Here is a 12,293-nt window from a genome sequence, read left to right as displayed (position 1 = left end):
CCGGTGTAAAATCAGCCACCCCTGTGCAAATCACCAATTTACGCCTCAAATGTACATAGTGCGCTCTCACCCTGAGCCTTGTGCACCCACAGAGCATTTTACATTCACATATGGGGTATTTAGGTACTGTATTGTGGGTTACAAATTTTGTGGGTCTTTTTTTTCCTTTTACCTTTTGTGGAAATGAAAAGTATGGGGCAACACCAGCATGTTAGTGTAATTTTTTTTTTTTTTCTTACACTAACAACTTTTCCTTTTCATATGGATTAAAAAGAGAAAAAGCCCCCCAAAATTTGTAAAGCAATTGTTCCGGAGTACGGAAATACCCCATATGTGGCCCTAAACTGTTTCATTGAAATAACACAGGGCTCTTAAGTGAGAGAGCGCCATGAGCATCTGAGGCATAAATTAGGGATTTGCATCGATGTGGACTCGGATGCAAGCGTTACAATTGACTCTGCTATCAAAAATATTCTACACCAGTGATTCCCAAACAGGGTGCCTCCCGCTATTTCTTAACTCCCAGCATGCCAATGTCAATGGCTGTCCGGAAATTATGGGAGTTGTTGTTTTGCAATAGCTGGAGGCTCCATTTTGGAGACATTGCCATACCATATTTTATTTTATTGGGGGTGGGGACAGTGTAAGGGGGTGTATATGTAGTGTTTTTAGGGTACATTCGCACTGGCGGGGGTTTACGGTGAGTTTTCCGGTAGGAGTTTGAGCTGCATCGGAAAATTTGCCACAGCTCAAACTTGAAGCAGGAAACTCACTGTAAACCTGCCCGTGTGAACCTCCAGCTGTTGCAAAACTACAACTCCCAGCATGCTGGGAGTTGTACTTTTGCAACAGTTGGAGGTATACTGGTTGGAAAGCCTTCAGTTAGGTTCTGTTATCTAACTCAGTATTTACCAGTGTGCCTCCAGGTGTTGCAAAACCCAGCATGTACTGATCGCCAAATGGCATGCTGGGAGTTGTAGTTATGCAAAAGCTGGAGGCACACAACTACAACTCCCAGCATGCCGAGACAGCAGTTTTCTGTTCGTGCATGCTGGGAGTTGTAGTTTTGCAAGATTTAGAGGGCCATGATTTAGAGACCACCACACAATGATCTCCAAAACTGTGGCCCTCCAGATGTTGCAAAACTACAAATCCCAGCATGCCCAGACAGCAAACTGCTGTGTGGGCATGCTGGGAGTTGTAGTTTTTGCAAGATCTAGGGGGCCAGTTTGGAGATCACTGTGCAGTGGGTCTCTAAACTGTACCCCTCTAAATCTTTCAAAACTACAAGTCCCTAATGCCCAAACAGCTGTCTGTGCATGCTGGGAGTTGTAGCTTTGTAACATCTGGAGGGCTACAGTTTAGAGACAACTGCATGGTGGTCTCCAAACTATCGCCCTGCAGATGTTGCTAGGCAACTCACTGGCTTCCGTAGTCAGTAGGATCGCCTTTCCTGAAGACTTCCAGGGTATTTAGATCACTTGGGAAAGATGACTACTTTTTTAAGCTAAGTAAATGCACCATTGCTTGAGATTAACATTTGTTGAGTTGTATGGAGACTTTGCTTATCTTTGTTGGTGTATGAACTCTTATGCTGCTATACACAGGACACGAGAGTTAATGGGTCCTGGGTATACCTGGGTGGAGTGCTGGGTTCTCATAGCGACAGACTGCTCTGAATTGGTAATTCCGCACTTGGTGTCAGTGTGTGAAAAAAAAAACTTGCAACTGTGTTTAAGGTATTGCTTTTTATCCATATAACGTTTATGCCCAGCCACAGCACCGTGTTAAACATAGTTGCCTATTGCAGATGGGAAGGTAGCAAGCCTCTAATAAGAACGCCACACATAACGGCAGGGCGGTCACACATCTCTCCCTTCATAGTCTCTTTTGCGCGCCCTTTTTCTCTCATAACCTCTTTCTCTCTCGCTTCCTCGGTCACGCGAAGCCTTCCCCTGCCTTGCGCGCTCCCGTCTCCTCCCATTTCCTTTCCAGACGAACCCTCCCACGTGTCAAAGCCCAACCAATCAGCGTGAACGCACAGAGAGATCCGGATTTGACCGGTCGAAATCCGGACCGGGTATAAAAGCAGAGAGCAGCGCTGGGATTCATTTCATTCGCTGGAAGAGACGTTGCATCGATTTGTCTTAGTTTTTTGCTTGTGTGAGCAACCAGAACATCAACAATGCCCAAAAGAAAGGTAAGGCTAATGCGCCATAGCTTGTCTGTTACTGCATAGCGAAGATAGGGACGAGCACGAAGTGCTCAGGAAAGCGACTGCCACCATAATGGCGGAGACTGGAGCCGGAACTCAAGTAGACGGCTTAGAAGCGGTCCATAGATACTAGCGGCTTAGCGCCGGTACACCCCACTCGCCGGGTGAGTTAACCGTGCAAGGAGAGCCCGTCGTGCCTTAATTAAGCAGCTGTTTAAACTGTAAAGCGCGGGAAGTACGGGGAGGGGCGGGGCTTCCGCCAAAACAACGGCGCGAACCTGCAAGAAGGGAGGAGTCGTAAACGGCTTTAGTTACGGAGGTTTGGGTGGGGTGGACGGGATAAAAGCCACCTAACACGCTGCAACCGAAATGGCTTCGCTAGGTTAGCGCGCGACTCTCGAACGGTTCGTGGTTAAGGCCGCACGACGATACAGCTGTGCCTCGCGGCCATTAGCAAGGCTGCCTTCAGTTGGGGGTGGGGAACGCGCCGAAATGCAGGTTGGCGCGGTTTCTGGCGCAACGAGCGACACCTAGCTACGTTGTGAAGTTAGGCTGGGTTGTTAATAATAATCGTGCTGATGTAACATAATGTGACCTAGGCTTTAGCTTATCGCGGGTAATTGTTATACATGAGCTAGTATGGAGGTGGCTACGTTTCCACATTAACGGCCAATATTACAATATTGGTCCTCTCAGTTAGATCCTGCTTCATAGACCCTGGAAAGATTTTAGGATATGTATGGCTGTACTAGTGCCATGAGACATTTCGGAGAGGTTCTCACTTTGCCCCTGCCTTGTCACATTAAGTGTGCCCTGGCATACACTGCTGCAGTTCTTTCCCCTTGTTCCAGACAAGGGTATATTTCTCTTTAATCTTTCTTTACACAGGCTGCAGCTGTGACCTGGGACTGCTCAGGCACATGGGCTTACTTACTCATGACCTTTTGTACAGAATGCATGAGAACTGTCTAACACATGCCTTTTAAGTGGTAGAAAGCAATAGTAAATGAACATAAAACACTTGCTATGCCATGCCTTAAAACTACCCACAAACTTGCAGCACTAGTGTCTGGTTCCTTACATGACCAGTGTTTAGTTGTGTCCAATATACCACAAAAGATCAGTGTAGCCAACAATCTCTGGCTATACTGTGATTTTACTATAAAACACGTTACAACCTCTACCATGACCACCATATTGAATCACCCTATGTCTAAATGGCTGCAGTCCATTATAATATTCAATGCCTACAAACTCTGCATCACTGTACCACTTTGAAGTGGTGATCAAGACAATAATGAATTAGCCCAACAAAGTGTTAGCCGTTTAAACAGTCAAAAGAGCGTATTCTGGTGATGGTTTTTCAGCTGTAGGTTTAAATTGTGATGGGCACTAATCATAGTGAAAATCTGTTGAATAGGAGTTATGGTAGTACCACCCACTGAGGGAAATGCCAGATTTAGGTAATGTAGGAAGCACCAGATGTTCTGTTTTAGGGTTAGGGTCATGCAACATGGAACAGCAGCATATCTTATGCTGCATCTCTTGAGCCTTAGTGTGCATCCAGCTGTTCCACACCTCCCAACCTACTCGCTCGCAGCTGCCATCCGCTGCTCCAAGCAGTCACAAAGGGCGAATTGCTGTGCGAGTTGCAGCGTGCATGCACAGTGTGCTAAGACAGTGCAGCTGCACCGCAATGTCTGAGTAGACTGAGCGCGTGGCAACTTGCAGGCCCCTGTGGTACTGCTTGGAGTGGCTGTTTGCCGCTGGAGGCATACAAAGGGTCACAGTTAGATCTGTAGGATAAAACATGCTGCAGATCCGTGTCGTGTGACCCTACCCTTAAAAAGATTTTGTTTCAAGGGTACCTCTCATCAAAAAAACTTTTGATATATTATAGATTCATGTATGCAGAATAACTTTACAATTGCATGTTGTTAAAAAATATGATTCTTTCTATTTCATTTTCCACTTAAGAAATGACCACTAGGGGTCTCCCTATCAGTCCTGGCAGCAAGCATTTCAGACTCATGCCGGAGTCCTAAACACTACGAGCTGCCAGGCTGCTTTGTTCACAAAGGAGAACATTCAGAGCTGCCAGCCTGCTTTGTTCACAGCCTGTTTGGCTGTGAACAAAGCAGGCTGGCCGCTCTGAGTGTTTAGGACTCCAGCATGAGTCAGAAATGGTTGCCGACAGGACTGATCGGGAAAAATGCAATAGAAAGAAGCATAACATGCTATTGGAAAGTTAGATTAATAAATGTTGAATAAAATATATCAAAAGTTTATTTGATGAGAGGTACCCTTTCAGAAATAGGAAAGGCTTGATATGCTGGTGTTTGAGAAGTGCATGGTAAGAGGTATATACAGGATGGTGTCATTAGTATAGAGATGGTACTATAAACCCAAATCTGATAGTTTGTCCAAGAAGAGGTTGTGTAAAGAAGAGTAGAGCCAGCAAATGATACACTGAAGGAGCGGGAAGAAAAGTAGGAATAAAAACGCAATGTAATCGCGGGGTGGTTATGGGTTGCTGGGGATGCCACCTTAACATTATCTGTGCTTCTCTGGATCTGCAATTGTTGACGGCTGTAGGTGTTAAATTAATCCATGTAAGCCATCTAAAGGGGCCAAAAAAGTAATTAAAAAATAATTTAAATATAAAAAATTAAATTCTCAACCCCCCCCCCCCTTTCCATTGTTTACAAATAAAACTGTAAAAAATTATTACATTCCTGATCCTACAGGTCACGGTGTAAACAAAATATACTGATAGTACAGGTTGAACAGCTTTAAAAAGAAGGGTTGCTCCCGTTTGTTGAAGTATTTCCTTAAGCAAGGGGGGTGGGGCAGGCCAGGCAATTAATGAGAAAGGAGGGAGCCGGCTTCCTGCCACCATTGCGCAAAGCTGTGCAATAGCTACCGAAATATAAACTGACAAAACTATGGAAATACTTCACCACAAAATGTGAGTAATCATTTTTAAAGCCATTCACCCACACTAAAACCCAATATCTTTGGTTTAGTGCCGGTGAACTGGCTGTTTAGTTTTATGGTTAAAGAGAAACCAAGTTGCCATATCTTCAACTCGGAAAAAAATTATTGCCCACACAATTACAAAATTGTGCACTTCATATTTTTTCGATTACATTTTTTTTAAAGGTTAAATAAAATGTGACAATGAAAAGTGCAACTTGTCCCACAAAAATAAGCCCCAAAACAACTGTCAGTGGGGGGGGGGGGAAGTTGACCTTGAATTTGCGGAAGAAAATTAAAAGCGTATCTCTCATGAAATCTGGGTGCAATAACCCGCACATAGCCTTTGTTCTGTGTGCAGGTGGTGTGTACAGCAAGGTTTTTACCTAATATTTGCAGGCTTTCATGACCCCCGCCCCCCCCCCCCAAAATGATTTTGATCAAGGCCACTGATTGTCGGATAGGCTTGGTGCGAGGTACGCCATGCCCCGCCACACCCACCTCATGTATGTCAGCACTGGGATCGCTGTGTGATTGACACAAGTCCAAGCACATGCCCCTTCAGCTAATCGAACGTGCATGTCGTTCAGCTAGCACTGCAGAGGAAGACTGTGGCGGGAGCGAGTGCTTGCTGGATGACACACCGTGGTACACACATTTAGCTAAAGGGCGCATGCGCTTGACCTGTCAATCTCAGCGCTGACATACAGGTGGTGGGCGTGGAGGCAGCGGGGAATCTTGTACCTCGTGTCATGCCTATCTGACAGTCAATGGCTTTGATCAACAGCATTTTTGAGGGTCATGAAAGCCTGCAAATATTAGGTAAAATCATTGCTATACCCACCACCTGCACACAGTACAAAGGCTGTTTGCAGGTTATTGCACCCAGATTTCATGACAGTTGCGCTTTAAGCCACAAATTAAAATTTGTAGGGTTGAGAAGGTGTAAAAGGGGTACTCCAGTGGAAAACTTAAACAGATTAACTTAAAAAGTTAAACAGAGTAGTAAATTACTTCTATTAAAAAATCTTAATCCTTTCAGTACTTTTTTAGCAGCTGTTTGCTACAGAGGAAAATCTTTTATTATTTTTTTATTTTTTTGTGTTGTCCAGTGCTCTCTGCTGACACCTGATGCCAGGATCAGGAACTGTCCAGAGCAGGAGAAAATCCCCATAGCAAACCTATGGTACTCTGGACAGTTCCTGACATGAACAGAGATGTCAGAAGAGAGCACTGTGGACACGACCAAAGAAGACATTAAAAAAGTAAAGAATTTCCTCTGTAGCATACAGCTGCTAAAATGTACTGAAAGGATTAAGGTTTTTTAATAGAAGTAATTTGCAAATCTGTTAAACTTTCTGGCACCAGTTCATTTAGTGTTCCACCGCAGTACCCCTTTAAATGGGCACACTCATTAAATTTTTTTGCTATTGCACTTATGGTAAAGAGAAAAATATTTCTAATACTTTTGTTTAAAAAAAATGATGTTTTCTGTTTTTTTTATTTGTGCTTAAGAAAGCTCGAGCACATTTTCCCCATCTCATACAGACTGGACCGAAGTGCAGCCTGGAGTGCTGAATGGGGGTCAACCAATAGTATGGCAGTCAAGTGTGAGAGGAGCTATGATTGGATGAGGCTGGACACACACCCTCAGCACTCCAGACTGCACTTCCTGTGTTTGGACTTCGGTCCAAAGTTCTGTGTAAGATGGGGGGGGGGATAATGTGCTCTTGAGCTTTTTTTTTTTTTTTTTTTTTTTTTTTTTTTGGCACAAAACACTATTTCATTTTGAAAAATTTACCATAAGGAGTGCAATAGCAAAAATTAGTTTAATGGGTTACCCTTTAAGGACAGTGGAGCATAGAAGGAAGTAAGATCCACAATCTTTTAGAGATATCCAGACAGATCAATAGAGATTGCCTTTAGATGTATCCACCGGATGTTCAGTGACAATGCTGATCAACATTTCAGTTGATCAGTCTGGTGTAATGTCAACTGATCTCTTGGATCCATAGCAGGGATGTCTAGTGTCAAAGATAAATGTTGTGTACATTTCTTGGTAGTAATTTTGTACTAGGATCAACTCAATATTTGGCTAAAAAGCAATAGGAGAATGGGGAATCGGCTTTATTCTACTCTGTAGAAAAACTTTGGACATGACTGCTAAGGTTTAGTTATTCATGTATGAAAATATTTGATCAAAATAGTTTTCAATGTGTGGGTGTAAACGTATATAAGTTTCTCACCTAGCTTTTGTATTGTATCTTTCAGGCTGAAGGAGACTCCAAAGTGGAGAAGAGTAAAGGAAAAGATGAGGTGAGATGTGCTATTATGTATACTGTGAGAATTGAGGTGCTTGTTTTTTGTTTCTTCTGTTCTTAATGTAAGTTTTGCATGTTCTTGCATTTGTTTTTGCCAATCCAAACATATGATTACTAATGTTCAATTATTTGTGTTCAGCCACAGAGAAGATCTGCACGTTTATCTGCTGTAAGTATGGCTTATGTAATTTTTTATCTTCTAAATGAAATGTTAAAGTTCTAGGACAATCCTTACAGTAGCATTCTTTTTCAGAAACCTGCCCCCCCAAAGGCCGAGCCAAAACCCAAAAAGGCAGCAGCTCCAAAGGCAAGTATAACATTTTCCTACATGTATTGGTCAACTCCAGGTTGCTTAAGAGTACCTGTCACCTGTCAAAACGTAAAAATGTAATTGTCTGAGTCCTTAAAGGGTAGCTCCCACCATCCTCTTTTTTTTTTTTTTTTTTTTTTTTTCTGTCCCTGCCTATTGCCCATCTATCCCTAACCCCCTCCCTGCCTTTATTTTATTTTTTTTATTATCTTAAAAATGCCATTTTGTCTGCCTGGTAGTGTGCTCACTACCAGGCAGACTTCCCCAGCAGGCACCACGTCACTGATGCCTGCTGGGGGCCGAGTTCCGCCCATAGTTCTCCTGACAGGGTGCCTCCAGCTGTTTCACCACTACAACTCCCAGCATGCCCTGACATCTATTTGCTGTCAGGGCATGCTGGGAGTTGTAGTGGGGAAACAACTGGAGGCACCCTGTGTTGGAAGACACCCAGCCCCCGACCAATATCGCCCCCCCTCACCTGTGCCGGACCATGAGCGGGGGTCCGTAGCAAGCAACAAGTGTGTGCCCGGCTTCCTGTCATGCCCATACACTCTGGAAACTGTCTCTGTTTCTGGAGGATTGAAAGTCCTCCAGAACCATAGAGAGAGTTACCAGAGTGTAGGAGCATGACAGGAAGCCGGGCACACGCTTGTTGCTCAGAGTGTGATGGGCCCTCCTGTAAATGGCGCACCCCCTCTCTTTATAACGCTCTCCCGGTAATGACAGGACACAGCAGTGAGGCGGCGTATCCCCATAGGAGCCACGGCTGTAAGGAGAGGTAAGAGCCATGTGCCTCCCTGCTGCAGGGAGAATATGCAGCAGGGAGGCGGCCAGTGTGAGAGTCCAGGGAGCCAATGCGCAGCCCTGGATTTCACTGTGCTCGCTCTCGCCTGTTTGATTGACAGGCGGGAGCGAGCACCGCAGTGACTGGAATTTCGACTCATTTGCCAGGCTCAAATGAGACGAAATTCTGTAGTGACGTCACTGCCGAATGCATTCGGCCACTAGGAGGGCGACCCCTAGTGGCCGAATTTAAAAGTGATTTTAAACTGGTTTAAAATCACTTTTTTTTTTATTAAACTATATTGGAGATGTTGTAGTACTTAAGTACTACAACATATCAATTTTTTTATTTCATGACAGTGCCCATTTAAGGGGTTAATAGGGCTGCAACTAACAGTGATTCTTATTGATTAGTTGTTTCAGCCCTACATACCTGTGTCCAGGCTATAGTCTTGGTTCACCTGTTATATTCCTCCGGGTGCCATGCGGAGCTTCATGACGTCACTGCTGCTTCTGTGCTGGGCCTCACTGCAAGTGGGCTTGGAGAAACGGCAGCAGTGACATCATGAAGCTCCACTCGGCGCTGAATGGAGGAAGATAACAGGTGAACCGGACCACAGTGGTGCAAAAAATTAGCAATCATATAATCCCTGTATACGAAAAAATAAGTAATGGGGGTCAGAAGAGGACAGTTATGAGCATACTTATTGTACAAAAGTTATTAAAATAAAACAATCTAAAAATTGGGTATCCATGTAAATCGTATGGACCTACAGAATAAAGATAATGGTCCAGATTTATCCAACTGAGAAAGTGGAGTGATATTTTCACAGCACCCAATCACAGCTCACCTTCGACTTTACCAGAGCTCCTAAGCTGGGATCTGCTGTGGGATATAAGCAGAGGCCCCTAATTTGACCCCATAAACCTGGTTAAAACTTATTAACTAGAGTATAAGCCTAGGGTGGGAAATACATAGTCACAGCTGGTCCAGGCTGTGCAAGCTTCACTGGGAGGCCCTGTTCTCCGGCCCTGGACTAGAGATGCTGCCGCACAGGTATGACTGCGCAGCAGACATCAGGGGTGTCCATGCATGTCGTCAATGTAGTCACTAGTCTGGAGCTTGCTCAGAGCAGTGAAGATGGACCTGTCGGACCGGCTCACCCTCCCAACCGGAATCCAGATGGCCTGACCCGAAAAACTCTGCTTAAACTTGAGTACATATGGTACTTTAAGACCTTTAACATTGTTTTTATTAGTGCAGACATCTATGCACCTGTGAAGAGTGGTTCTCATTTCACAAAAAAATTGAAGAAAATGGGGCAGCTTAATTTTTTGTTGGGTGAGGGGCTTTTAATTTAAAACTTTATAAAAAAAATTTTTTTTGTCACCAAAGGGGATTAATAGCAATCTGACTGCTAAAACTGTTCAATGCTATGCATAACACTGATCATTATCTGTGACTTACTTCTCTGGTCTGCCAGAATGAAGGCGCCTGCGGCCATGAGGATAATGATGGACAATAATTGCAGTCGTCCATACTGATCAGTGTTGGGCGATGCGTTTATTGTGGAACCCTGTAACATTCATGCATTGTGTGCTAAGTACTAGGGCACTGACAGAGGACACAACCTACACTTAAGGTGCCTCTTGTCAAATTTAAAACCTTAGTAGTTAAGCAAATACTGTTGTAGCAATATCCTGTTGAATATTTACACTAGAAAGAGCAAAATATCCATAAAATAATGGCTTTCTCTATTCAATTTTTAGAAGGCTGACAAAGCTCCCAAAGGCAAGAAAGGAAAGGCAGATTCTGGAAAAGATGCCAGCAATGCTTCAGAAAACGGAGAGGCAAAGTCAGATCAGGTTTGTTTATTTTTTTTTTTTTTTTTTTAACTTTCCTATCCTTACAATTCCATGTTACATAAAAATTACAATCCTTTTTTTTCCCTTCCCAGGCACAGAAAGCTGAAGCTTCTGGGGATGCCAAGTGAGCTGTGTGAATTTTGATAACTGTGTACTTCTGTTGACTGTACAGTTTGAAATACTATTTTTTATCAAGTTTTATAACAATGCAGAACTTTGTTTTACTTTTTATTTTACGCTATGTTGGCACATTATGCTTTTATGGGATTGTTTTATTTAAAGGGAGTGGAGTTGCAGTTTGATCTTTGCTTGGTTTTAACAGCTGCTTTAAGCCTCACTCATCTTTATATTCCCTCCATGAAATTGACATGATGTTTTAACTGTCCAATATTAAGATAAGCAGCTAAAGATTTGAAGTCCTCAGTGCTCATGGTCAGTGGTTTCATAGCCAGTAGCTTTGACAATGAGTCCTGTCTGTCTCCATCCTTATGAAATGTGAAGCATCCACTTTTTTTTTTTTTTTTTTCTGGTTAATGTTGATGGTTTTTATAGTGAAATGAATTCTGGGGTTTGGCAAAGTGGCCTTTTTATCATGTTTTGTCCTGCCTGATTTGCATTGCCTGTTAATTAAAATTGGAAATAAATTTCAGACTGTTTGCTGAGTTTACATGTTTGATTTTTCCTTATTGACATAAGTTTTTTTTATTTATTACTCGGGAATCCATGAGTGGGTCACTTAAATGTAGGGTAGTCCAAAGAGATCCAGCTCACCAGGATGCGGTATAAAAGGGATACTTTATTCAAAGCTTCTTGAGTGACGTGACATACACACAGGCAGTAAATGCTGATGCGTTTAGACCATTCAGGGCTCTTAAACTTGGCATTAAATGTAGGTTATGACCCCACACTGCATCGCCCCCTATGCAAATCCCTAATTTAGGCCTCAAATGTGCATGGCGCTCACTCCAGAGCACTGTCGTGTTTCAATGCAAAAGTTTAGTGCCACATGGGGTATTTAGTACTCTGGCAAAATTGTTTCAAATTTTGGGGGACTCTTTTCCTTTTACCCCTTATGGAAAAGAGAAGTTGGGGGCAACACCAGCATCAGTGTAAAGACATGTCGGTGCGCACTTTTCTCATTTTGTTCAGGCTGCATAAAAAAAACAACTTTCTCTTACCTGCCAACGAGCCCCCAGAGCTCCGATACACATGTTCGGTCCCCGGGCTGTATTCTTCTTCCTGTTAGCACTGGCTGCCTCGGCCGGTGATAGGCTGAAGCTCCATGTGATGTGCCAGGCTAACAGGAAGTAAGAAGAACACAGCCCAAGGACCGAACACGCGTATCGGAGCTCCGGGGGCTCGTTGTCAGGTAAGAGAAAGTTTGTTAGTTATTTTTATTTATTTTTTTTTTTAATGCAGCCTAGACCGGATAAAATAAAATGTGCTCCGGACATGTCCTTTAACATGCTGGTGTTTCCACATATTTTAAATTTTCATAGTAATCTGCAGGTGCATAACATGGCTCATGAGTAGAGATGAGCGAACTTACAGTAAATTCGATTCGTCACAAACTTCTCGGCTTGGCAGTTGATGTCTTATCCTGCGTAAATTAGTTCAGCCTCCAGGTGCTCTGGTGGGCTGGAAAAGGTGGATACGTTCCTAGGAAAGTCTCCTAGGACTGTAGCCACCTTTTCCAGCCCATCGGAGCATCTGAAAGCTGAACTAATTCATGCAGGAAAAGTCATCAACTGCCGAGCCGAGAAGTTTGTGACGAATCGAATTTACTGTAAGTTCGCTAATCTCTACTAATGAGTAAAGTGTG

General features: G+C 43.5%; 1 protein-coding gene across 1 annotated transcript; it reads left to right on the top strand.

The window, feature by feature from the left end:
• The first annotated feature begins 1,794 nt into the window (after window positions 1–1,794).
• On the top strand, window positions 1,795–11,134 carry HMGN2 (high mobility group nucleosomal binding domain 2). The gene is made up of 6 exons (XM_056557424.1): window positions 1,795–2,200; window positions 7,463–7,507; window positions 7,652–7,681; window positions 7,766–7,819; window positions 10,376–10,471; window positions 10,564–11,134. The coding sequence occupies exons 1-6, from the start codon at window positions 2,186–2,188 to the stop codon at window positions 10,597–10,599; spliced, it is 276 nt and encodes a 91-aa protein (XP_056413399.1). The 5' UTR covers window positions 1,795–2,185; the 3' UTR covers window positions 10,600–11,134.
• Window positions 11,135–12,293: the final 1,159 nt, after the last annotated feature.

Source organism: Hyla sarda, chromosome 2 (genome assembly GCF_029499605.1).
Source record: "Hyla sarda isolate aHylSar1 chromosome 2, aHylSar1.hap1, whole genome shotgun sequence".
Taxonomy (NCBI): domain Eukaryota; kingdom Metazoa; phylum Chordata; class Amphibia; order Anura; family Hylidae; genus Hyla; species Hyla sarda.
The sequence above is the reverse complement of the archived record's forward strand: the minus strand, read 5'-3'. Positions and strand labels throughout refer to the sequence as shown.

Bases quoted from the DNA above. Each gene is read 5' to 3' on its own strand.
- HMGN2 (XM_056557424.1), top strand. The intron at 7,508-7,651 runs GTGAGATGTGCT...ATTTGTGTTCAG, and splicing joins AGAGTAAAGGAAAAGATGAG to CCACAGAGAAGATCTGCACG. The intron at 7,820-10,375 runs GCAAGTATAACA...TTCAATTTTTAG, and splicing joins AAAAGGCAGCAGCTCCAAAG to AAGGCTGACAAAGCTCCCAA.